Here is a 27500-nt window from a genome sequence, read left to right as displayed (position 1 = left end):
TGCTGGTAAAAAATGGGGTAAAACTGATTTCCCTGCATTAAAATCACCATGTGTGAGTCTCTCTTTCTCTTACTCTTTCTCTCACTCTCCCACACTATCTCCCCTCTCCCTCTCTAACTTGGCCTGCACACTTCTGCCTCTGCCCCTGACCTAATGATACCACTGTCTCTACTAATTTCTCATCATCACAGAGGGAAAGAAGGAGAGGGAGGGAGAGGATGTCAGAAAGAGAAACAGTAAGAGAGGGATAAGGTTTCTCTCTCTCTCCTAGAGATATATTATCTGACCCACTGTCCCTGTTACATGCAGGCTTACATGCTGCTCTCCTTCACTCATTCACTCCCTCTCCGTCTCCCTCTCTGTCTCCCTCTCTGTCTCCCTCTCCGCCTCCCTCTCATTCTCTCTTTGAATTTAAACCCATCCTTCCATTTAGTAATTTAGCTAGGGAACTGCAGCTGTGATTCTGTGTGTGCGAAAAGGAAGTGCATGTCTGTGTCTCTCTGTCCTGACTTGGCCCTCAGCCCCATCCTGAGAGAGTGTATGAGGCCAGGTGCTGCTGAGGAACACACACACAGAGAATGAGAGAGAAGGAGATATGTTCCATTTGCCAGTGTCCTCACCTAGAGTGTGTAACAGCATGAACAAATGATGAGCTTTGAAGAGGAGAGGAGCAGAGGGAATACAAATCACTGTTTATCACAAACACTGTGCTGGAGAAGGGGGGTTACTCTCTCACTCTCCCACATAGGAGGAGAAAAACTATATTCATATAGAGAGGGAGAAAGATAGACGGAGGAGAAGGTAGACTGCTTAGATAAACACAAAACATCCAGTAGGGTATCATAGAGCCTCCACTCCACTCTTCTGGGAAGGCTTTCCACTAGATGTTGGAACATTGCTGCAGGGACTTGCTTCCATTCAGCCACAACAGCATTAGAGAGGTTGGTCACTGATGTTGGGCTACTAAGCCTGGCTCGCAATCAGCGTTCCAATTCATCCCAAAGGTGTTCGATCAAATCAAATCACATTTTTATTTGTCACATACACATGGTTAGCCGATGTTAATGCGAGTGTAGCGAAATGCTTGTGCTTCTAGTTCCGACAATGCAGTAATAACCAACGAGTAATCTAACCTAACCCAACAATTCCACAACTACTACCTTATACACACAAGTGTAAGGGGATAAAGACGTTCGATGAGGCTCTGTGCAGGCCACTCAAGTTCTTCCACACCGATATTCAGCAATCCATTGCTGTATGGACCTCGCTTTGTGCACAGGGGCGTTGTCATGCTGAAACAGGAAAGGGGCCTTCCCCAAGCGGTTGCCACAAAGAATCGTCTAGAATGCCATTGTGTGCTGCCTAGCCCGAACCATGAAAAACAGCCCTTCCTTCTCCACCAAACTTTGCAGTTGGCACTATGCATTGTGTAAGGTAGCGTTCTCTCCTGGCATCCGCCAAACCCAGATTCGTCCGTCGGACTGCCAGATGGTGAAGCTAAGGACTCTGGGACTAAACACCTCCCTCTGCAACTGGATCCTGGACTTCCTGACGGGCCGCCCCCAGGTGGTAAGGGTAGGTAACAACACATCCGCCACGCTGATCCTCAACACAGGGGCCCCTCAGGGGTGTGTGATCAGTCCCCTCCTATACTCCCTGTTCACTCATGACTGCATGGCCAGGCATGACTCCAACACCATCATTAAGTTTGCCGATGACACACCAGTGGTAGGCCTGATCACCAACAACGACGAGACAGCCAATAGGGAGGAGGTCAGAGACCTGGCCGTGTGATACCAGGACAACAACCTCCCCCTCAACACGATCAAGACAAAGGAGATGATTGTGGACTACAGGAAAAGGAGGACTGAGCATTGACGGGGCTGTAGTGGAGCAGGTTGAGAGCTTCAAGTTCCTTGGTGTCCACATTACCAACAAACTAACATGGTCCAAGCACACCAAGACAGTCGTGAAGAGGGCACAACAAAACCTATTCTCCCTCAGGAGACTGAAAAGATTTGGCATGGGTCCTCAGATCCTCAAAAGGTTCTACAGCTGCACCATTGAGAGCATCCTGACTGGTTGCATCACTGCCTGGTATGGCAACTTCTCGGCATCCGACCGCAAGGCACTACAGAGGGTAGTGCGTACAACCCAGTACATCACTGGGGCCAAGCTCCCTGCCATCCAGGACCTCTATACCAGGTGGTGTCAGAGGAAGGCCCTAAAAATGGTCCAAGACTCCAGCCACCCTAGTCATAGACTGTTCTCTATGCTGCTGCACGGCAAGCGGTACCAGAGCACCAAGTCTAGGTCCAAGAGGTTTCTAAACAACTTCTACCCTCAAGCCATAAGACACCTGAACATCTAATCAAATGGCCCCCTAGACTATTTGCATTGACCCCACTCTTTTACGCCGCTGCTACTCTGTTGTTATACTCTATGCATAGTCACTTTAATAACTCCATCTACATGTACATATTTCCTCAATTGCCTCGGCTAACCGGTGCCACCGCACATTGACTCTGTACCGGTACCCTCTGTTGGTACCCCCTGTATATAGTCTCACTATTGGTATTTTGCTGCTGCTCTTTAACTACTTGTTACTTTTATTTACTATTCTTATTTGTATTTTTTAAACTGCATTGTTGGTTAAGGGCTTGTAAGTAAGCATTTCACTGTAAGGTCTACACCTGTTGTATTCGGCGCATGTGACTAATACAATTTGATTTGAAGAGTAAATCATCACTCCAGAGAACGTGTTTCCACTGCTCAAGAGTCCAATGGCGACGAGCTTTACACCACTCCAGCCGACACGTGGCATTGCGCATGGTGATCTTAGGCTTGTGTGCGGCTGCTCGGTCATGAAAACCCATTTCATGAAGATGCCGACAAACAGTTGATGTGCTGACGTTGCTTTCAGAAACAGTTTGGAACTCGGTAGTGAGAGTTGCAACCGAAGACAGACGATTTTTCCGAACTACGTGCTTCAGCACTCGGCGGTCCCGTTCTGTTAGCTTGTGTGGCCTACCACTTCTCGGCTGAGCCGTTGTTGCTCCTAGAATTTTACACGTCACAATAATAGCACTTACAGTTCCCCGGGGTTGCTCTAGCAGGGCAGAAATTTGACATACTGATTTGTTGGAAAGGTGGCATCCTATGATGGTGCCACGTTGAATTTCACTGAGCTCTTCAGTAAGGCCATTCTACTGCCAATGTTTGTCTATGGAGATTGCATGGCTGTGTGCTCGATTTTATACACCTGTCAGTGTAACCGATGTGAAATGACTAGCTAGTTTGCGGGGTGCGCTCTAATAACGTTTCAATCGGTGACGTCACTCTCTCTGAGACCTTGGAGTAGTTGTTCCCCTTGCCCTGCAAGAGCCAGGGCTTTTGTGGAGCGATGGGTAACGATGCTTCTTGGAAGGCAGTTGTTGATGTGTGCAGGGTGTCCCTGGTTCAAGCCCAGGTAGGGGCGAGGAGAGGGACGGAAGCTTTACTGTTACATCAGCAATGGGTCTGGCTGAAATAGCCGAATCCACTCATTTGAAGGGGTGTCCATATACTTTTGTAAATATATTTATATTCCACACTCGGACAATACTCGTTCTGATATGTCTTCATTTTTGTGTGTATTGTTTTGTTTTGTTAGGTATTACTGTACTGTTGGAGCTAGAAACATAAGCATTTTGATGCACCTGCAATAACATCTGCAAAATATGTGTACGCGACCAATAACATGACATTTTATCAGTGTCCATGTAAACGTATTCATAGATACACACACAGTGGATTACAGTGAGTCAGCGTGTGTTCGTGTGTGTAGGTTTGTGTGTGCGTGCATGTGTGTGTGTGTACCTTCGAGAAGGCCAGACAGTCTTTGTCCTGATCTTTGTCTTTGACTTCAAAGTCGTACAAGGCCTTTCCTGTGGGCGGAGTTTGGCTCAGCGGCCGTAACAACGCGATGTAACTAGCTGGCAGGAAACCATGACAACTGTTCAGCTCCCCATGGTACCAGTTGTCGTCAACTTTACGTCGAAGGATGATGATGTCCCCTTTTGCAAACTGCAGGTCTCCAGGTTCCTTCCCCTCGTAGGAATAGAGAGCCTTTCCACAGGGCAGGGTTAGGGTTAGATTAGGTAAACTCTGGAGGAGAGAGAGGAGACACGTTAGACCTTCCCACAAGGCAGGGCAGGTAAACTCTGGAGGAGAGAGAGGAGACATGTTAGACCTTCCCACAGGGCAGGGCAGGTAAACTCTGGAGGAGAGAGAGGAGACACGTTAGACCTTCCCACAGGGCAGGGCAGGTAAACTCTGGAGGAGAGAGAGGAGACACGTTAGACCTTCCCACAGGGCAGGGCAGGTAAACTCTGGAGGAGAGAGAGGAGACACGTTAGACCTTCCCACAGGGCAGGGCAGGTAAACTCTGGAGGAGAGAGAGGAGACATGTTAGACCTTCCCACAGGGCAGGGCAGGTAAACTCTGGAGGAGAGAGAGGAGACATGTTAGACCTTCCCACAGGGCAGGGCAGGTAAACTCTGGAGGAGAGAGAAGAGACACGTTAGACCTTCCCACAAGGCAGGGCGGGTAAACTCTGGAGGAGAGAGAGGAGACACGTTAGACCTTCCCACAGGGCAGGGCGGGTAAACTCTGGAGGAGAGAGAGGAGATAAGTTAGACCTTCCCACAGGGCAAGGATGTTCTGGAGTGGAGAGAGGAAATATGTTAGACTTTCCCACAGTGCAGGGCAGGTAAACTCTGGAGGAGAGAGAGGAGACACGTTAGACCTTCCCACAGGGCAGGGTGTGTAAACTCTGGAGGAGAGAGAAGACAGACCCTATACCAGAGATAAGCAACTATACTGAACAAAAATATAAACGCAACATGCAACAATTTCAAAGATTTTACTGAGTTACAGTTCATATAAGGAAATCAGTCAATTGAAATTAATTAATTAGGCCCTAATCTATGGATTTCACATGACTGGGAATAAAGATATGCATCTGTTGGTCACAGATACCTTAAAAAAAGGTGAGGGGCGTGGCTCAGAAAACCAGTCAGAATCCGGTGTGACCACCATTGGTCTCATTCAGAGCAACACATCTCCTTCACACAGAGTTGATCAGGCTGTTAATTGTGGTCTGTGGAATGTTGTCCCACTCCTCAATGGCCAAGTTGCTGGATATTGGCAGGAACAGGAACACATTGTCGTACACATCGATCCAGAGCATCCCAAACATGCTCAATGGGTGACATATCTGGTGAGTATGCAGGCCATGGAAGAACTGGAACATTTTCAGTACATGAATGTGTACAGATCCTTGGGGCTGTGCATTATCATGCTGAAACATGAGGTGATAGTGTCGGATGAATGGCACAACAATGAGCCTCAGGATCTGGGGCACTCAGTTCACAACGTTGACATCAACAAACCACTCGTCCACACAACACCATACATGTGGTCTGTGGTTGTGAGGCCGGTTGGACGTACTGCCAAATGCAAATTGCACACTCCCTCAAAACTTCAGACATCTGAAGTGTGACAAAACTGCACATTTTAGAGTGGCCTCTTATTTTCCACCAGGTGCACCTGTGTAATGATCATACTGTTTAATAATTGTTTTGATATGCCACACATGTCAGGTGGATGGAGTACCGTGGCAAAGGAAAAATGCTCATTAACAGGGATGTGAACAAATTTGTGCACAAAATTTGACAGAAAGAAGCTTTTTGTGCGTCTGGAAAATGTCTGGGATCTTTTATATCAGCTCATGAAACATGGGACCAACACTTTACATGTTGCCTTTATATTTGTGTTCAGTATAGATTCAGCCGCAGGACGGATTTTGTCGGGCTGGATGGTCAGGGGGGTGGAACATAATTACAGAAAGGCACTGTCACGTTCTGACCTTTATTTCCTGTGTTTTGTAATTAGTTAGTATGGTCAGGGCGTGAGTTGGGTGGGCAGTCTATGTTTGTTTTTCTATGATTTGAGTATTTCTATGTTTCGGCCTAGTATGGTTCTCAATCAGAGGCAGGTGTCATTAGTTGTCTCTGATTGAGAATCATACTTAGGTAGCCTGGGTTTCACTGTGTGTTTGTGGGTGATTGTTCCTGTCTCTGTGTTTGCACCAGATAAGACTGTTTTGAGTTTTCACATTTCTTGTTTTTTTGTAGTCAGTTGTTCATGTGTACCTTAACGCATTAAAAAGAACCATGGACACTTACCACGACGCATATTGGTCCTCAGATCCGTTTCGCCTCTCCTCTTCGGAGGAGGAAATTCATTACAGAATCACCCACCAACCAACTCGGACCAAGCGGCGTGGTAAACAGCAGCGACGACAGCAGCAGCAGGAGCAACAACAGCGGCCAGCATCACAGGACTCCTGGACATGGGAGCAGATACTGAACAGAGAGGGACCCTGGGCACAGGCTGGGGAAAATCGCCGCCCCAAAGCAGAGCTGGAGGCAGCGAAAGCTGAGCGGTGGCAATATGAGGAGCCAGCACGGCAGTGCGACAGGTACGAGAGGCAGCCCCCAAAATTTTTTGGGGGGGGGCACACGAGGTGTGGTACTAAGCCAGGTAGCAGACCTGAGCTCACCCCTCGTGCTTATGATAAGCAGCGCATTACTGGTCAGGCACCGTGTTATGCGGTTAAGCGCACGGTGTCGCCAGTGCGTGCCCATAGCCCGGTGCGCTACAGGGCAGCCCCCCGAAAGTGCCATGCGAGTGTGGGCATTGAGCCAGGGCGTATGGTGCCTGCTCAGCGGGTCTGGTCGCCGGTACGCAGTTTTGGTCCAGGTTATCCTGCGCCGGCTCTGCGTGCTGTGTCTCCGGGGCGCTGGGAGGGTGCAGTGCGTCCTCTGCCTGCGCTCCGCTCGTGCCGGGCAAATGTGGGAGTGGAGCCAAAGGGAGAGGTTCGTGTAGTAAGCACTAGATCTCCCGTGCTTACCCACAGCCCGGTTCAACCTGTGCCTGCACTCTGGAGGGTCCGGGCTAGAGTAGTTGTCCAGCCTGGGGAAGTGGTGCCAAGGTTGCGCACCAGAGCTCCAGTGCTCCCCCACAGCCCGGTCCTTCAGGCTCCTCCTAACACCAAGCCTCCTGAAGGTCTCCCCAGCCTGGTGGTTCCTGTGGCAGCCCCACGCACCAGGCTGTCTCTGTCTCCTCTCTGCAGGTGGTCCCGCCTGTCCGGTGCGTCCCGCCTGTCCGGCGCCGCTGCCGGAGCGTCCCGCCTGTCCGGCCCCTCAGCCCAGAGCCCCTCAGCCCAGAGGCGCCAGAGCCCCTCAGCCCAGAGCCCCTCAGCCCAGAGGCGCCAGAGCCCCTCAGAGCCCCTCAGCCCAGAGGCGCCAGAGCCCCTCAGAGCCCCTCAGCCCAGAGCCCCTCAGAGCCCCTCAGCCCAGAGCCCCTCAGAGCCCCTCAGCCCAGAGGCGCCAGAGCCCCTCAGCCCAGAGGCGCCAGAGCCCCTCAGCCCAGAGGCGCCAGAGCCCCTCAGCCCAGAGGCGCCAGAGCCCCTCAGCCCAGAGGCGCCAGAGCCCCTGCCCCTCTGTCCCGAGCCCCTGCCCCTCTGTCCCGAGCCCCTGCCCCTCTGTCCGGAGCTGCCCCTCTGTCCAGTGGGGTCATTGAGAGGGGTTGCCATGGTGAGAAAGCCACGGAGGCGGACAATAAGGCGGACTAAGACAATGGTGAAGTGGGGTCCGCGTCCCGCGCCAGAACCGCCACCGCGGACAGACGCCCACCCAGACCCTCCCCTATAGGTCAAGGTTTTGCGGCCGGAGTCCGCACCTTTGGGGGGGTACTGTCACGTTCTGACCTTTATTTCCTGTGTTTTGTAATTAGTTAGTATGGTCAGGGCGTGAGTTGGGTGGGCAGTCTATGTTTGTTTTTCTATGATTTGAGTATTTCTATGTTTCGGCCTAGTATGGTTCTCAATCAGAGGCAGGTGTCATTAGTTGTCTCTGATTGAGAATCATACTTAGGTAGCCTGGGTTTCACTGTGTGTTTGTGGGTGATTGTTCCTGTCTCTGTGTTTGCACCAGATAAGACTGTTTTGAGTTTTCACATTTCTTGTTTTTTTGTAGTCAGTTGTTCATGTGTACCTTAACGCATTAAAAAGAACCATGGACACTTACCACAACGCATATTGGTCCTCAGATCCGTTTCGCCTCTCCTCCTCGGAGGAGGAGGAAATTCACTACAGGCACACCTCTTGCTTTTTCCACATTTTGTTATGTTGCAGGCTGAATTTGAAATGTATTAAATTGAGATTTGTTTTCACTGGCCTACACACAATACCTCATAATGTCAAAGTGGAATTATGTTTGTAGAATTTTACAAATGAATTAAAAATGAAAAGCTGAAATGTCTTGAGTGAATAAATATTCATAACCTTTGTTATGGCAAGCCTAAATACGTTTAGGAGTAAAAATGTGCTTAACAAGTCACATATTAAGTTGCATGGAATATGTGTGCAGTAATAGTGTTTAACATGATTTTTAAATGACCACCACATCTCTGTACCCCACACATACAATTATCTGTAAGGTCCCTCAGTTGAGCAGTGAATTTCATACACAAATTCAACCACAAAGACCAAAGAAGGTTATTATGGGTAAAATGTTTTGTTTTAAAGCAGACATTGAATATCCTTTTGAGCATGAAGTTATTAGTTACACTTTGGATGGTGAATCAATACACCCAATCACTACAAAGATACAGGTGTATTTACTAACTCAGTTGCCGGAGAGGAAGGAAACCACTCAGGAATTTCACCATGAGACCAATGTTGACTTTAAAACAGTTAGAGTTTAATGGGTGTGATGGGAGAAAACTGAGGCTGGATCGGCAACATTGTAGTTACTCCACATTACTAACCTATACAGACTGGAAAGAAGGAAACTTGTGGAGAATAAAAATATCCCAAAACATACACCCTGTTCGCAATAAGGCACTAAAGTAAAACTGCAAAAAATGTGGCAAAGAAAGCGTCATGTTATGGGTATGCTTGTCAGCGGCGAGGATTAAGAAGTTTTTTAGGATAAAAATAAACGCAATAGAGCTAAGCAGAGGCAAAATCCTAGAGGAAAACCTGGTTCAGTCTGCTTTCCACCAGACACTGGGAGACAAATTCAGCTTTCAGCAGGACAATAACCTAAAACACAAGGCCATATATACACTGGAGTTGCTTATCAAGATGACATTGAACGCTCCTGAGTGGCCTATTTACAGTTTTGACTTAAATAGTCTTGAACATCTATGGCAAGACTTGAAAATGGATGTCTAGCAATGATCATCAACCAACTTGACAGAGCTTGAAGAATTAAAAAAAGAGTGTGCAAATATTGTACAATCCAGGTATGCAAAGCTCTTAGAGACTAACCCAGAAAGACTCACAGCTGTAATCACTACCAAAGGTGATTCAAACATGTATTGACTCAAGGGTGTGAATACTTCTGTATTTCATTCTCAATAAATTTCCCAACGTTACTAAAAACATGTTTTCACTTTGTCATTATGGGGCATTGTGTGTATATTAATATTTAATCCATTTTGAATTCAGTCTGTAACACAACAAAACGTGGAATAAGTCAAGGGGTCTGAATCATTTCTGAAAGCACTGTATAATAAGTTGTACACTGAAAATTGACCACAACTAAGCCCAAAAAGAGATCGTATTTGAAAATAACAATCATTTTTTTCATACCATGCTTACCTTGAGACATGATCACGTACTGTATGTCTCTTTTCTTTTCGTGGGAATATTTGGGAATAGATTTCCTAAATTAAACTCATTTTTACCTGAGTTCCTGGTGGTTTTACATTCTTAGAAATGAATGCTGTCTCGTGATCAATGGATTTGTCCATTCACATACAGTCATTGGCCTAGCTCAACAAGACAATGAAAGTTTTCCAAATCTGCCTGTCCACACTGGGAAGAACCATTAGTGTCAGACTCTTGGCAGATTTGGGTTCTGCTGTTGTTGATGTCTGTAAGCAGGATGTAGCCCTGCTGCTTGTCTCCAGTGGTCATGTGATGTCAACCTGATGAAAGGACTGCCAGAGTGTATGTCCAATCCTGCCCTGAGACAGACAGACACAGCCTGGGGCTCTAACTGATCTGACAGCAGCCTGAAGCTCTAACTGATCTGACAGCAGCCTGAAGCTCTAACTGATCTGACAGCAGCCTGAAACTCTAACTGATCTGACAGCAGCCTGAAGCTCTGACTGATCTGACAGCAGCCTGAAACTCTAACTGATCTGACAGCAGCCTGAAACTCTAACTGATCTGACAGCAGCCTGAAGCTCTAGGCGGCGAAAACAGCACAACTCAGAACACATCTAAAGTCGGAGCTGACGCAAGGCCAGTGTGTGTGTGTGTGCTCCCTCTCTTTCCACATCCTGCCACTGGCATGAACACCATGCAGAATGACAGATGAGACGAAAGGGAGAGAGAGAGAGGGGCGGATAAAGAGAGATGGAATGACAGATGAGAAGAGAGGGAGGGTAGTACTCTTGCATTCCGTGGCTCATTACACACACACATCATGAAGCTCTAATGTACAACACATTCCCCTGATTATATCATTACATTAGCTCCGGGGTTACACTTTATTTCGATAGTTGATAAGGTTACGGTTAGGTTTAGAATAAGGGTTAGGGCTACGGTTAGGCTAAGGGTTAGGTTTAGGGTTAGTATAAGGGTTAAGGTTAGGGTTACTAGATAGTTAGTTGATATGTTACTGATAGTCTGTAGATAGTACTAACAATTGTACTACAAAGTCCTTCAAACTAGCTTTGGTTGTAGAATGTTGACAACAAAATGTGTAACACAAACATGCACACACTTCTTTCCTGCTGCCAGTGTGTGTGTGTGTGTGTGTGTGTGTGTGTGTGTGTGTGTGTGTGTGTGTGTGTGTGTGTGTGTGTGTGTGTGTGTGTGTGTGTGTGTGTGTGTAATGGTATAGTACAACCAGAGTGCAGTCTATTAATCATTAACTCCTTATTGAGTACCTGCACTCAGCTACACAGCTAAAGTACTGCTACTGAACCAGTCAGTCAGCTACACAGCTAAAGTACTGCTACTGAACCAGTCAGTCAGCTACACAGCTAAAGTACTGCTACTGAACCAGTCAGTCAGCTTCACAGTTAAAGTACTGCTACGGAACCAGTCAGTCAGCTACACAGCTAAAGTACTGCTACTGAACCAGTCAGTCAGCTACACAGCTAAAGTACTGCTACTGAACCAGTCAGTCAGCTACACAGCTAAAGTACTGCTACTGAACCAGTCAGTCAGCTACACAGCTAAAGTACTGCTACTGAACCAGTCAGTCAGATACACAGCTAAAGTACTGCTACTGAACCAGTCAGTCAGCTACACAGCTAAAGTATTGCTACTGAACCAGTCAGTCAGCTACACAGCTAAAGTACTGCTACTGAACCAGTCAGTCAGCTACACAGCTAAAGTACTGCTACTGAACCAGTCAGTCAGCTACACAGCTAAAGTACTGCTACTGAACCAGTCAGTCAGATACACAGCTAAAGTACTGCTACTGAACCAGTCAGTCAGCTACATAGCTAAAGTACTGCTACTGAACCAGTCAGTCAGCTACACAGCTAAAGTACTGCTACTGAACCAGTCAGTCAGCTACACAGCTAAAGTACTGCTACTGAACCAGTCAGTCAGCTTCACAGCAAAAGTACTGCTACTGAACCAGTCAGTCAGCTTCACAGCTAAAGTACTGCTACTGAACCAGTCAGTCAGCAACACAGCTAAATTACTGCTACTGGACCAGTCAGTCAGCTACACAGCTAAAGTACTGCTACTGAACCAGTCAGTCAGCCACACATCTAAAGTATTGCTACTGAACCATTCAGTCAGCTACACAGCTAAAGTACTGCTACTGAACCAGTCAGTCAGCTACACAGCTAAAGTACTGCTACTGAACCAGTCAGTCAGCTACACAGCTAAAGTACTGCTACTGAACCAGTCAGTCAGATACACAGCTAAAGTACTGCTACTGAACCAGTCAGTCAGCTACACAGCTAAAGTATTGCTACTGAACCAGTCAGTCAGCTACACAGCTAAAGTACTGCTACTGAACCAGTCAGTCAGCTACATAGCTAAAGTACTGCTACTGAACCAGTCAGTCAGCTACACAGCTAAAGTACTGCTACTGAACCAGTCAGTCAGCTACACAGCTAAAGTATTGCTACTGAACCAGTCAGTCAGCTACACAGCTAAAGTACTGCTACTGAACCAGTCAGTCAGCTACACAGCTAAAGTACTGCTACTGAACCAGTCAGTCAGCTTCACAGCTAAAGTACTGCTACTGAACCAGTCAGTCAGCTTCACAGCTAAAGTACTGCTACTGAACCAGTCAGTCAGCAACACAGCTAAATTACTGCTACTGGACCAGTCAGTCAGCTACACAGCTAAAGTACTGCTACTGAACCAGTCAGTCAGCCACACATCTAAAGTATTGCTACTGAACCATTCAGTCAGCTACACAGCTAAAGTACTGCTACTGAACCAGTCAGTCAGCTACACAGCTAAAGTACTGCTACTGAACCAGTCAGTCAGCTACACAGCTAAAGTACTGCTACTGAACCAGTCAGTCAGCTACACAGCTAAAGTACTGCTACTGAACCAGTCAGTCAGATACACAGCTAAAGTACTGCTACTGAACCAGTCAGTCAGCTACACAGCTAAAGTATTGCTACTGAACCAGTCAGTCAGCTACACAGCTAAAGTACTGCTACTGAACCAGTCAGTCAGCTACATAGCTAAAGTACTGCTACTGAACCAGTCAGTCAGCAACACAGCTAAATTACTGCTACTGAACCAGTCAGTCAGCTACACAGCTAAAGTATTGCTACTGAACCAGTCAGTCAGCTACACAGCTAAAGTACTGCTACTGAACCAGTCAGTCAGTCAGTCACACAGCTCAATACTGCTAATGAACCAAACAATTATAAGACGTTTCTAAGAAATGGACTAGCTCTAGACTAAAGTACTGCTACTGAACCAGTCAGTCAGCTTCACAGCTAAAGTACTGCTACTGAACCAGTCAGTCAGCAACACAGCTAAATTACTGCTACTGGACCAGTCAGTCAGCTACACAGCTAAAGTACTGCTACTGAACCAGTCAGTCAGCCAAACATCTAAAGTATTGCTACTGAACCATTCAGTCAGCTACACAGCTAAAGTATTGCTACTGAACCAGTCAGTCAGCTACACAGCTAAAGTACTGCTACTGAACCAGTCAGCCAGCCAGCTTTTACAGCTAAAGTACTGCTACTGGACCAGTCAGTCAGTCAGTCACACAGCTCAATACTGCTAATGAACCAAACAATTATAAGACGTTTCTAAGAAATGGACTAGCTCTAGACTGACCCCCCCCCACACACACACACACACACTCCTGTCCTCCTGGGCTTTCAGGAGAAACCCATTACTGATCCCCACTGGGCACACACACCTCTAATTACTGCACCACAGGCGAGAGAGAGCTGCCTGGTGTGTGTGTGTGTATGTTTGTGTGTGTCAGGGCAGCCTAGTCTCCCTGTGCAGCATTGAGATCCCATCTGCTCCTGTGTCTGTCTCTTTAAAGCCTGATCTGCTAGCTGTTTTTTCTCCTCTTCTCCTTCTCTTAATTTCTCCCTCTCTTTCTCATCTTTCTCTCTTCCTCCCTTTCTCTTCTCTCGCCTTTCCTCTGTTCAGTAATAAACTATTTATGTCCTTGGAGGGGCACTGAGCAGTTACCTGTTACCTCTCTGCTACAGCTACTGGACAATCAGTGTGTGTGCGTGCGTGCGTGCGTGCGTGCGTGCGTGCGTGCGTGCGTGCGTGCGTGCGTGCGTGCGTGCGTGCGTGCGTGCGTGCGTGCGTGTGTTTTACCTCCAGTAATAGCATAGTAAATCTGTAATGTTCCTGTTCCAAGACCAGCATTCCATAAAACCTGCTGTTTGTGAAGGAGATCACGTACAGTTGCCCTAATACCGAGCCCGTCCCTAACACCCACACACACTTCATTCAGACATAGTTGGTGATTTCTCACAAAACAGAAGAAGACCATGATTTTGGGAATTTTCACAAAATTGATTCCATAGACGGGTAGGAAAGATTGTTGACATACATTTGACATTTGTATCATAAAGCATTGAGAAATAATGAATTGAAGTCGGAACATTTGTGACATTTTGGCCATACCGATGCCTCCTTTAAAGGTCCAATACAGCTGTGTTTTTTTTCTCAATATCAAATTATTTCTGGGTAAAAATGAGGTACTTTACTGTTATTGTTTTCAATTAAAATGGTCAAAAAATAAACCAAAATAGCTTCTTAGCAAAGAGCAATTTCTCAAGAAAATGTTTTGTTAGGGCTGTCTGTGAGTTTAGGGAAAGGGACAGAGGGATACCTAGTCAGCTGTACAACTGAATGCATTCAACTGAAATGTGTCTTCCTCATTTAACCCAACCTCTCTGTATCAGAGAGGTGCGGGGGGGCTGCCTTGGTCTGAGTGGGGAGTGGAAAACTGAAAACTAGCTGTTACTGGCAGAGATGTTTGTAACTCTCTTTCTTATTGGTCTCATTTACCTCCTGGTGATGTCACCAGGCAGACCAAAAATCCTACAAAAACAGGCCTTTTCAAAAAGCTCTTACACTAAAATGGAATTATCAGAATTTTTACAATTTCACAGTATTATTCCACCTCATAGTGTGGAAATATATTTTAAAAAACACTGGGAAATCATGTTTTTGATGGCACTGGGCCTTTGACTCCATAATGTTTCATCTGTATATGCTACAAAGCAAAAATGTGTCATATGTAGTATCCAATCAAAAACACATCTTTTGAGCAATGGGTAGGCATTTAGGTATTTTATTAGTATCCCATTAGCTGTTACTAAACAAAAGGCACACATAGCATACAGTCGTGGCCAAAAGTTTTGATGGCAGTTTACTCCAGAATGTTATGAAGAGTGATCAGATGAATTACAATTAATTGCAAAGTCCCTCTTTGCCATGCAAATGAACTGAACCCCCCCCCAAATATTTCCACCTAATTTCAGCCCTGCCACAAAAGGACCAGCTGACATCATGTCAGTGATTCTCTCGTTAACACAGGTGTGAGTGTTGACGAGGACAAGGCTGGAGATCACTCTGTCATGCTGATTGAGTTCGAATAACATACTGGAATATTCAAAAGGAGGGTGGTGCTTGGAATCATTGTTCTTCCTCTGTCACCCATGGTTACCTGCAAGGAAACACGTGCCGTCATCATTGCTTTGCACAAAAAGGGTTTCACAGGCAAGGATATTGCTGCCAGTAAGATTGCACCTAAATCAACCATTTATCAGATCATCAAGAACTTCAAGGAGAGTGGTTCAATTGTTGTGAAGAAGGCTTCAGGGTGCCCAAGAAAGTCTAGCAAGCGACAGGACCATCTCCTAAAGTTGATTCAGCTGCGGAATCAGAGCACCACCAGTACAGAGCTTGCTCAGGAATGGCAGCAGGCAGGTGTGATTGCATCTGCACGCACAGTGAGGCGAAGACTTTTGGAGGATGGCCTGGTGTCAAGAAGGGCAGCAAAGAAGCCACTTTTCTCCAAAAAATCAGGGACAGACTGATATTCTGCAAAAGGTACAGGGATTGGACTGCTGAGGACCGGGGTAAAGTAATTTTCTCTGATGAATCCCCTTTCCGATTGTTTGGGGCATCCAGAAAAAAGCTTGTCCGGAGAAGACAAGATGAGCGCTACCATCAGTCCTGTGTCATGCCAACAGTAAAGCATCCTGAGACCATTCATGTGTGGGGTTGCTTCTCAGCCAAGGGAGTGGGCTCACTCACAATTTTGCCTAAGAACACAGCCATGAATAAAGAATGGTACCAACACATCCTCCGAGAGCAACTTCTCCCAACCATCCAGGAACAGTTTGGTGACGAACAATGCCATTTCCAGCATGATGGAGCACCTTGCCATAAGGCAAAAGTGATAACTAAGTGGCTCGGGGAACAAAACATTGATATTTTTGGTCCATGGCCAGGAAACTCTCCAGAACTTAATCCCATTGAGAACTTGTGGTCAATCCTCAAGAGGCGGGTGGACAAACAAACACCCACAAATTCTGACAAACTCCAAGCATTGATTATGTAAGAATGGGCTGCCATCAGTCAAGATGTGGCCCAGAAGTTAATTGACAGCATGCCAGGGCGGAATGCAGAGTTCTTGAAAAAAAGGGTCAACACTGCAAATATTGACTCTTTGCATCAACTTCATGTAATTGTCAATAAAAGCCTTTGACACTTATGAAATTCTTGTAATTATACTTCAGTAATCCATAGTAACATCTGACAAAATATCTAAAGACAGTGAAGCAGCAAACTTTGTGGAAATTAATATTTGTGTCATTCTCAAAAGTTTTGGACACGACTGTATATATATACAAAAGTATGAGGACACCCCTTCAAATGAATGGATTCGGCTATTTTAGCCACACAGCCATGCAATCTCCATAGACAAACACTGGTAATATAATAACCTTACTGAAGAGCTCAGTGACTTTCAACGTGGCACCATCATAGGATGCCACCTTTCCAACTAGTTCATTCATCAAATTTCTTCCCTTCTAGATCTGCCCCGGTCAACTGTAAGTGCTGTTATTGTGAAGTGGAAACATCTACATTTACATTTACATTTAAGTCATTTAGCAGACGCTCTTATCCAGAGCGACTTACAAATTGGTGCGTTCACCTTAAGACATCCAGTGGAACAGCCACTTTACAATAGTGCATCTAAATCTTTTAAGGGGGGGGTGAGAAGGATTACTTTATCCTATCCTAGGTATTCCTGAAAGAGGTGGGGTTTCAGGTGTCTCCGGAAGGTGGTGATTGACTCCGCTGTCCTGGCGTCGTGAGGGAGTTTGTTCCACCATTGGGGGGCCAGAGCAGCGAACAGTTTTGACTGGGCTGCACGGGAACTGTACTTCCTCAGTGGTAGGGAGGCGAGCAGGCCAGAGGTGGATGAACGCAGTGCCCTTGTTTGGGTGTAGGGCCTGATCAGAGCCTGGAGGTACTGAGGTGCCGTTCCCCTCACAGCTCCGTAGGCAAGCACCATGGTCTTGTAGCGGATGCGAGCTTCAACTGGAAGCCAGTGGAGAGAGCGGAGGAGCGGGGTGACGTGAGAGAACTTGGGAAGGTTGAACACCAGACCAGGCGTTCTGGATGAGTTGTAGGGGTTTAATGGCACAGGCAGGGAGCCCAGCCAACAGCGAGTTGCAGTAATCCAGACGGGAGATGACAAGTGCCTGGATTAGGACCTGCGCTGCTTCCTGTGTGAGGCAGGGTCGTACTCTGCGGATGTTGTAGAGCATGAACCTACAAGAACGGGCCACCGCCTTGATGTTAGTTGAGAACGACAGGGTGTTGTCCAGGATCACGCCAAGGTTCTTAGCGCTCTGGGAGGAGGACACAATGGAGTTGTCAACCGTGATGGCGAGATCATGGAACGGGCAGTCCTTCCCCGGGAGGAAGAGCAGCTCCGTCTTGCCGAGGTTCAGCTTGAGGTGGTGATCCGTCATCCACACTGATATGTCTGCCAGACATGCAGAGATGCGATTCGCCACCTGGTCATCAGAAGGGGGAAAGGAGAAGATTAATTGTGTGTCGTCTGCATAGCAATGATAGGAGAGACCATGTGAGGTTATGACAGAGCCAAGTGACTTGGTGTATAGCGAGAATAGGAGAGGGCCTAGAACAGAGCCCTGGGGACGCCAGTGGTGAGAGCGCGTGGTGAGGAGACAGATTCTCGCCACGCCACCTGGTAGGAGCGACCTGTCAGGTAGGACGCAATCCAAGCGTGGGCCGCGCCGGAGATGCCCAACTCGGAGAGGGTGGAGAGGAGGATCTGATGGTTCACAGTATCGAAGGCAGCCGATAGGTCTAGAAGGATGAGAGCAGAGGAGAGAGAGTTAGCTTTAGCAGTGCGGAGGGCCTCCGTGATACAGAGAAGAGCAGTCTCAGTTGAATGACTAGTCTTGAAACCTGACTGATTTGGATCAAGAAGGTCATTCTGAGAGAGATAGCGGGAGAGCTGGCCAAGGACGGCACGTTCAAGAGTTTTGGAGAGAAAAGAAAGAAGGGATACTGGTCTGTAGTTGTTGACATCGGAGGGATCGAGTGTAGGTTTTTTCAGAAGGGGTGCAACTCTCGCTCTCTTGAAGACAGAAGGGACGTAGCCAGCGGTCAGGGATGAGTTGATGAGCGAGGTGAGGTAAGGGAGAAGGTCTCCGGAAATGGTCTGGAGCTTAGAGTCTAGGAGCGACAACGGCTCAGCCGTGAAGTGGTAGGCTACACAAGCTTATAGAATTGGACCACCGAATGCTGAAGCCGGTACAAATCGTCTGTCCTCGGTTGCAATACTCACTACCGAGTTCCAAACTACCTCTGGGAGCAACGTCAGCACAAGAACTGCTTGTCGGGAGCTTCATGAAATGGGTTTCCATGGCCGAGCAGCAGCACACAAGCCTAAGATCACCATGCGCAACGCCAAGCATCGGCTGGAGTGGCGTAAAGTTCGCCACCATTGGACTCGCGTTCCTGGAGTGATCTAATCACGCTTAGCCATCTGGCAGTCTGACGGACGAATCTGGGTTTGGCGGATGCCAGGAGAACGCTTCCTGCCCCAATGCATAGTGCCAACTGTAAAGTTTGGTTGAGGAGGAATAATGTTTTGTGGCTGTTTTTCATGGTTCAGGCCCCTTAGTTCCAGGGAAGGGAAATCTTAAAGATACAGAATGCAATGACATTCTAGACAGTTCTGTGCTTCCAACTTTGTGGCAACAGTTTGGTGAAGGCCCTTTCCTGTTTCAGCATGACAATGTCCCCATGCATGAAGCGAGGTCCATATGGTTTGTCCAGATCGGTGTGAAAGAACTTGACTGGCCTGCACAGAGCCCTGACCTCAACCCCATCAAACACTTTTGGGATGAACTGGAACACCGACTGCGAGCCAGGCCTAATTGCCCAACATCAGTGTCTGACCTCACTAATGCTCTTGTGGCTGAATGGAAGGAATTCCCCACAGCAATGTTACTGACAGTCTGTAGATAGTACCTGAAATTGAACTACAAAGTCCTTCAAACTAGCTTTGGTTGTAGAATGATGACAACAAAATGTGTAACACTAACATGCACACACTTCTTTCCTGCTGCCAGTATGTTTGTGTGTATGTTTGTGTGTGTGTGTGTGTGTGTTTGTGTATAGGTATAGGTATAGTACAACCAGAGTTCCCAGAAGAGTGGAGGCTGTTATAGCAGCAAAGGTGGGACCAACTCCATATCAATGCCCATGATTTTGGAATGAGACGTTCGACGAGCAGGTGTCCACATACTTTTGGTCATGTAGTGTATCAATACATAAACACAAAATATGTAGGTCAAATAGGGGAGAGGCTTTGTGCCGTGAGGTGTTGTTTCATCTGTTTTTTAAACCAGGTTTGCTGTTCATTTGAGCAATATGAGATGGAAGGGAGTTCCATGCAATAATGTCTCTCTATAATACTGTACGCTTTCTTGAATTTGTTCTTGATTTGGTGACTGTGAAAAGACCCCTGGTGGCATGTCTGGTGGGGTAAGTGTGTATGTCAGAGCTGTGTGTAAGTCGACTCTGCAAACATTTTGGAAATATTCAACACATTAATGTTTCTTATAAAAAGAAGCAGTCAGTCTCCTCAATTTAGCCAAGTGATACTGGCATGCATAGCATTTATATTATCCCTCTGATTACAATGAATATCTCTGTTCTGGAGCTTAACTAGGTCTTTGTTTGCAGCACTTGACCACACGATGGACAATGATCAGGAAGTGTGGAGAAGCAGAGCTTTATTACGGACAGACCTCTCCCCATATTTACAACCACTGAATATATATGTTTTGACCATGACAGTTTACAATCTAAGGTAACACCAAGTCATTTAGTCTCCTTAACTTGGTCAACAGCCACACCATTCATTTCCAGATTCAGCTGAGGTCTAAAGCTTAGGGAATTATTTGTACCAAATACAATGCTCTTAGTTTTAGAGATGTTCAAGACCAGTTTATTACTGGCCACCCATTTCTAAACTGACTGCAACTCCTTGTTAAGGGAGGAGATTATATTGCCTGGGTTAATTGGCAGATCTTCTCAGTTAAATTACCCAGAGCAGCTAATATACATCATGTCTGTTCATCACAATACTGTCTCACTGAGGAGGGAGTTCTGCTTTTATTTAGGAAGAGTGTGAATTTATAGTCGTCTCTCACCTCCCTCCCCTCTCTCTACTTCTAACATATGTTAACACATCTACCAGATCTGATCAGAATAGGAGGAACAGGAAACATGCATGCAGTCCCATTCTAAACCAGAGCCTCTGTGGTATTGATTCCTCAGGAGAAGATTTGTCTAGTGATGTTATTGTAGCAGCAATGTCACCCTTGACCAACCACTTCCATGTTACATTAACATGATCATAGTGATGGTAAAGTGATATGATGAATCCCAGTCCCCTCTCCTCTGGTTGTTAGGACAGTGGGATTCTGACTGTCACCAGAGCTGGTTGTCATGGTTTCACCTGGCTGGGTTGGTGACTATGGCTCTGCATATATTTACATGTACATTAACACATGCACTGTACCCTGTCTATACCTGTATTTGCACGTCAATAGCATTCCCTGAGCTGAGGATGTGTGTGTAAGTGTGTGTTCACTTTGTCAGAGGTGACCTCGTGGCACTCTGCCCTTTCATAAAGTGCAGAGCGATGTGTGTGTGTAAGTGTGTGTTCACTTTGTCAGAGGTGACCTCGTGGCACTCTGCCCTTTCATAAAGTGCAGAGCGATGTGTGTGTGTAAGTGTGTGTTCACTTTGTCATAGGTGACCTCGTGGCACTCTGCCCTTTCATAAAGTGCAGAGCGATGTGTGTGTGTAAGTGTGTGTTCACTTTGTCAGAGGTGACCTCGTGGCACTCTGCCCTTTCATAAAGTGCAGAGCGATGTGTGTGTGTAAGTGTGTGTTCACTTTGTCAGAGGTGACCTCGTGGCACTCTGCCCTTTCATAAAGTGCAGAGCGATGTGTGTGTGTAAGTGTGTGTTCACTTTGTCAGAGGTGACCTCGTGGCACTCTGCCCTTTCATAAAGTGCAGAGCGATGTGTGTGTGTAAGTGTGTGTTCACTTTGTCAGAGGTGACCTCGTGGCACTCTGCCCTTTCATAAAGTGCAGAGCGATGTGTGTGTGTAAGTGTGTGTTCACTTTGTCAGAGGTGACCTCGTGGCACTCTGCCCTTTCATAAAGTGCAGAGCGATGTGTGTGTGTAAGTGTGTGTTCACTTTGTCAGAGGTGACCTCGTGGCACTCTGCCCTTTCATAAAGTGCAGAGCGATGTGTGTGTGTAAGTGTGTGTTCACTTTGTCAGAGGTGACCTCGTGGCACTCTACCCTTTCATGAAGTGCAGAGTGATGTGTGTGTGTAAGTGTGTGTTCACTTTGTCAGAGGTGACCTCGTGGCACTCTGCCCTTTCATGAAGTGCAGAGTGATGTGTGTGTGTAAGTGTGTGTTCACTTTGTCAGAGGTGACCTCGTGGCACTCTGCCCTTTCATAAAGTGCAGAGCGATGTGTGTGTGTAAGTGTGTGTTCACTTTGTCAGAGGTGACCTCGTGGCACTCTGCCCTTTCATAAAGTGCAGAGCGATGTGTGTGTGTAAGTGTGTGTTCACTTTGTCAGAGGTGACCTCGTGGCACTCTGCCCTTTCATAAAGTGCAGAGCGATGTGTGTGTGTAAGTGTGTGTTCACTTTGTCAGAGGTGACCTCGTGGCACTCTGCCCTTTCATAAAGTGCAGAGCGATGTGTGTGTGTAAGTGTGTGTTCACTTTGTCAGAGGTGACCTCGTGGCACTCTGCCCTTTCATAAAGTGCAGAGCGATGTGTGTGTGTAAGTGTGTGTTCACTTTGTCAGAGGTGACCTCGTGGCACTCTGCCCTTTCATAAAGTGCAGAGCGATGTGTGTGTGTAAGTGTGTGTTCACTTTGTCAGAGGTGACCTCGTGGCACTCTGCCCTTTCATAAAGTGCAGAGCGATGTGTGTGTGTAAGTGTGTGTTCACTTTGTCAGAGGTGACCTCGTGGCACTCTGCCCTTTCATAAAGTGCAGAGCGATGTGTGTGTGTAAGTGTGTGTTCACTTTGTCAGAGGTGACCTCGTGGCACTCTGCCCTTTCATAAAGTGCAGAGCGATGTGTGTGTGTAAGTGTGTGTTCACTTTGTCAGAGGTGACCTCGTGGCACTCTGCCCTTTCATGAAGTGCAGAGTGATGTGTGTGTGTAAGTGTGTGGTCACTTTGTCAGAGGTGACCTCGTGGCACTCTGCCCTTTCATGAAGTGCAGAGTGATGTGTGTGTGTAAGTGTGTGGTCACTTTGTCAGAGGTGACCTCGTGGCACTCTGCCCTTTCATGAAGTGCAGAGTGATGTGTGTGTGCTTCAGTTAGTGATGGATATTGTAAAGTGGTGTTGTGCTTCCCCTCTCCTTCCCATCTGGCAGAATGTCTGTCCATGTTGCCAAAGCAGCCACTGTCTACAGTGGGAGACTAGGGGTGCAGGTGTGTGTCTGCAGGGGGGAGGGGTAATGAATAATAGATGGAAAGTGGATCAATAACACAGTGGATCACTGAGACCGGATAACAATTTAAGCTTGGCCAACATGGCAATTTCATTTCATAGGATTCATATAATGTTCAATAAATATAGTTCCAAATATGAGTATATTGTACCAGTTCTCTATGTTGGACAAGTAGTATGGATCTGCAGCTCAGAGTATTGTTTGTTCTTCCTATGTAATGTATTCTCAGTGAATTTGGTGATGTATTATTCCCTTTCTCTTCAGAAAATTGGTGGATGGCTTTTCACCACTTCTTTGTATTCCTCATGTCTTACTCATTGTTATGAAAACGTTTTATCCAAATCGGATGTTAGGTGCTATAATTATTGGATATTATATGAATCCTATAAATTATATCAAATATAAATTAGCTTCATTTCTCAGTGATCAAATCATATTTCAACAAAATAATGCTTCCGGATTGCTTATCTTTCAGAACAATCTGAGATGTGGGGGTCATGGTAGCTGAAATGACATGGAACAACCCCTCGTGTGCATAGAGAGTCAGCATAACAGCGTACAGTATCCCACCACAGTCCACGGCTCAGCAGGGAGTGCGTGTGTGTGGGTGAAGCGTGTGATGTGTATTAAACTGTGGGACAGAGAGATAGATCGGCGGAAGGAAGAGGAGGGAAATGAGTGAAAAGGAAAACTTGATTAAAGTTTCTCTCTATCCTCTCTCCCCCTCCTCGGTGGGGAACTCTGGCAGAGCCGTATGCAGCCCAGTGGCTCTCCTGCTCAGGGAAAACATGCCACTGAGACACAGGCTGAGATAGCTGCAGAGCCATTATTCACACGTATAGAGAACAGCGATCTAACACACACACACACCGTCACAGAGTGTGTGTGAGGGAGAGACTAATCGCCTCTCTAATAGAAACCTCATTAGCACAGCTCTGTCCCTCTGAGCCATCTCTGAACCCCTGTGCTGCCCCAGAGTCAGCAGTCAGCCATAGAGACAGACAGAGAGTGTGTTAGAGTGGACAGGCAGGGAGGACGTAACAGACTGCAGGGCTCTGGGTTCATATCAACTCTATTAAACCTGTTCTTCTCTGAAAATCACTCAGTTAATGACGGTCTGAAGGAGAGAGAAAAGGGACTCATTTCTGAAAGCCTTGCAAACCAACCGCTATACAGTACCAGTCAAAAGTTTGGACACACCTACTAAAAGGGTGGCTACTTTGAAGAATATTAAATCAAAAATATATTTTGATTTGTTTAACACTTTTTTACTACAATGATTACTACATGATTCCATATGTGTTATTTCATAGTTTTGATTTCTTCATCATTACTCTACAATGTAAAGAAAAACCCTTGAATGAGTAGCTGTGTCCAAACTTTTGACTGGTACTGTATATCCTGTCTCTTGCCATAGGAAACAGGAAAATATATTTTCTGGTTTTATGCACGTCTTTCAAAATGCACAAATGCATACTTTTGTGTTTCTATGTACCTCTTTACTTTGAAATGCTAATTGTGTTGTGTGGTGCCTGTCTGCTGAATGGTGTTGTCGGATGAATGTGGTGTGTATGTGTGCACAGACTGCACAGATGAAGACAGAGAGGAGAGAGAAAGAAAGAGAGAGATAGAATATCACCATGTAATGGGTTAGTGACAGTGTCCTGGAGTGAGTTGGAGACTTGAAGCCAGATCTTATGACACATGACAGACTGTGGGTGGCCACAAGTCTGCTTAGAGTGCACAAATCAAATCAAATCAAATGTTTGAGCAGGACACACACACAGATCCTCCTGCTGACAGTGGGGGGTGAGGATGAGGTCATGGAGTCAGGGTGAGGTCACTGAGGCAGCCGCGCTCCTGTATGTCCTGTTCGGCAGTGTGTGTGTTGTCCCATGCCCTTACCTCAGCTGCTCAGCTCAATCAGCTGGGATACAGTCCAGAGCATAATAGAGAGCCGCTTCAGAGCAACACACACACACACACACACACACACACACACACACACACACACACACACACACACACACACACACACACACACACACACACACACACACACACACACACACACACACACACACACACACACACACACACACACACACACACACACACACACACACACACACACACCTGTTACTATGCTGCAAGTGAGACCAGCCCTAAACTGAGTAACAGATAAATAAGAGAAGAGCTGTCTGTGCTGTGTTGTGTACGTGTGTGTGTGTGTGTGTGTGTGTGTGTGTGTGTGTGTGTGTGTGTGTGTGTGTGTGTGTTTCAAAGCGGATAAAGTGTGTGTTTCAGCAGGGGGTAGCCACCAACGTGACCTCACAGAGCCCAGAAAATCGAGCAAGGCAATGATATCAACCACAAATATACATCTATTAATAATGTATTATTCATCATATGCAGTACCAGTCAAAAGTTTGGACACACCTACTCATTCAAGGGTTTTTCTTTATTTTTGAAAACTATTTTCTACATTGTAGAATAATAGCGAAGTCATCAAAACTATGAAATAGTAGTAACCAAAAAAGTGTTAAACAAATCAAAATATATTTTATATTCTTCAAAGTAGCCACCCTTTGCATTGATGACAGCTTTGCACACTCTTGGCATTCTCTCAATCAGCTTCACCTGGAATGCTTTTCCAACAGTCTTGAAGGAGGTCCTACATATGCTGAGCACTTGTTGGCTGCTTTTCCTTCACTCTGTGGTCCAACTCATCCCAAACCATCTCATTTGGGTGATTGGGGAGGCCAGGTCATCTGATGCAGCACTCCATTACTCTCTTTTTAGGTCAAATAACCCTTACACAGCCTGGAGGTGTGTTTGGTCATTGTCCTGTTGAAAAACAAATGATAGTCCCACTAAGCGCAAACCAGATGGGATGGCGTATCACTGCAGAATGCTCTGGTAGACATGCTGGTTAAGTGTGCCTTGAATTCTAAATAAAAATCACAGACAGTGTCACCAGCAAAGCACCACCACACCATCACACCTCCTCCTCCGGTGGGAACCACACATGTGGAGATCATCTATTCACCTACTCTGCGTCTCAAAGACACAGCGGTTGGATTCACACAGTCTCCTCTGAACAGTTGATGTTGAGATGTGTCTGTTACTTGAACTCTATGAAGCATTTATTTGGGCTGCAATCTGAGGTGCAGTTAACTCTAATGAACTTATCCTCTGCAGCAGAAGTAACTCTGGGTCTTTCTTTCCTGTGGCGGTCCTCATGAGAGCTAGTTTCATCATAGCGCTTGATGGTTTTTGGACTTGAAGAAACTTGTCACAACAAAACTGATTGGCTCAAACGCATTAATAAGGAAAGAAATTCCACAAATTTTAACAAGGCACACCTGTTCATTTTTAGGCGGTAGGTAGCCTAGTGGTTAGACCACTGGGCCAGCAACCGAAAGGTTGCTAGATCGAATCCCCGAGCTGACAAGGTAAAACCCCTGAACAAGGCAGTTAACCCACTGTTCCTAGGCCGTCATTGTAAATAAGAATTTGTTTTTAACTGACTTGCCTAGTTAAATAGAAATTAAATAAAAATTGAAATGCATTGAAATGCATTCCAGGTGACTACCTATGAAACTGGTTAAGAGAATGCCAAGAGTGTGCAAAGCTGTCATCAAGGCAAAGGGTGACTACTCGAAAGAATCTAAAATATATTATATATTATGATTTGTTTAACACTTTTTTGGTTACAACATGATTCCATGTGTGTTATGTCATCGTTTTGATGTCTTCACTATTATTCTACAATGTAGAAAATAGTACAAATAAATAAAAAACCTTGAATGAGTAGGTGTGTCCAAACCTTTGACCGGTACTGTATGATGTAAATAATATATTAATATTCAATATTAATAGTATTTGTGTATTTGAACTAGACTAGTACATGCATAGCGCTGGGATGAATAATATTTCAAACAAAAAATAACAATATTTGATTAATTCCACATATGACCACCTCGAATGAAAAGCCTTCAAAGTCAAAGGCTTGGGTGTGTTGAGCTACAGTACAGCTGAGCTGTTTTTCAGTGAGGGGAAGAGCTAGCAGATCATACTGTACCACTCTCACATACTCTCTCTCCTTCTCTCTGCATATCACTGAATTCAGTAAACACACAATCACAATCAGCAGGTAGCGTCTTGTCAGTGGACTGCAGCCCATGTCAGAGCTGGGGTTTTCTAACACTATTTACGTTGTCTTTAGTTTGGTTAGAGAGAGAGGACACAGAACTATGTAAACAATCATTCAAAACACTCAGCTGTGAATTCCACAAGAGTTGTGTTCGGGAGTCACGCTTGTGTGAGTCGGTATGTGTGTATGTGTGTGCTAGCTGGCATGTGTGTGTGTGTGCATACTTGCTGAAACAAGTACATCTGAATACATCTGCCCGAGACACACACACACTTTTCAGGCTTTTTAAAACCAGTCCACAATGAATAAATCATTTCTCCCAAAATATCAGAGATGGTGTTGAGAAATGGATTAACACAATGTCCCTGGAAGAGTGTGTGTTGAGTCATATGCACATGGAAAGGATTATATATGTGTGTGTTTGTGAGAGACAGAGGGAGAGGGACTGGAAATAGAAATAGCTTTCAATGTATCCATTATACAACGCAAACTTATCCTTGTGCTGACACAGTACCCAAACCCCTACACACCATAACTAATGGGATGACACAGTACCCAAACCCCTACACACCATAACTAATGGGATGACACAGTACCCAAACCCCTACACACCATAACTAATGGGATGACACAGTACCCAAACCCCTACACACCATAACTAATGGGATGACACAGTACCCAAACCCCTACACACCATAACTAA

At 46.0% G+C, this 27500-nt stretch overlaps 1 protein-coding gene across 1 annotated transcript in view; it reads right to left on the bottom strand.

Moving 5' to 3' along the window:
• LOC115129168 (E3 ubiquitin-protein ligase SH3RF3-like) overlaps positions 1-27500 on the bottom strand; it is a 75612-nt gene that overhangs the window by 20719 nt on the left and 27393 nt on the right. The window contains exon 2 of the mRNA XM_065018073.1: positions 3859-4146. Coding sequence (XP_064874145.1) covers positions 3859-4146 — 288 coding nt within the window. The remainder of the gene's footprint in view (positions 1-3858; positions 4147-27500) is intronic.

Source organism: Oncorhynchus nerka, linkage group LG1 (genome assembly GCF_034236695.1).
Source record: "Oncorhynchus nerka isolate Pitt River linkage group LG1, Oner_Uvic_2.0, whole genome shotgun sequence".
NCBI classification, from domain to species: domain Eukaryota; kingdom Metazoa; phylum Chordata; class Actinopteri; order Salmoniformes; family Salmonidae; genus Oncorhynchus; species Oncorhynchus nerka.
Note: the sequence above shows the minus strand (reverse complement) of the source record. Positions and strands in the feature narration are given on the sequence as shown.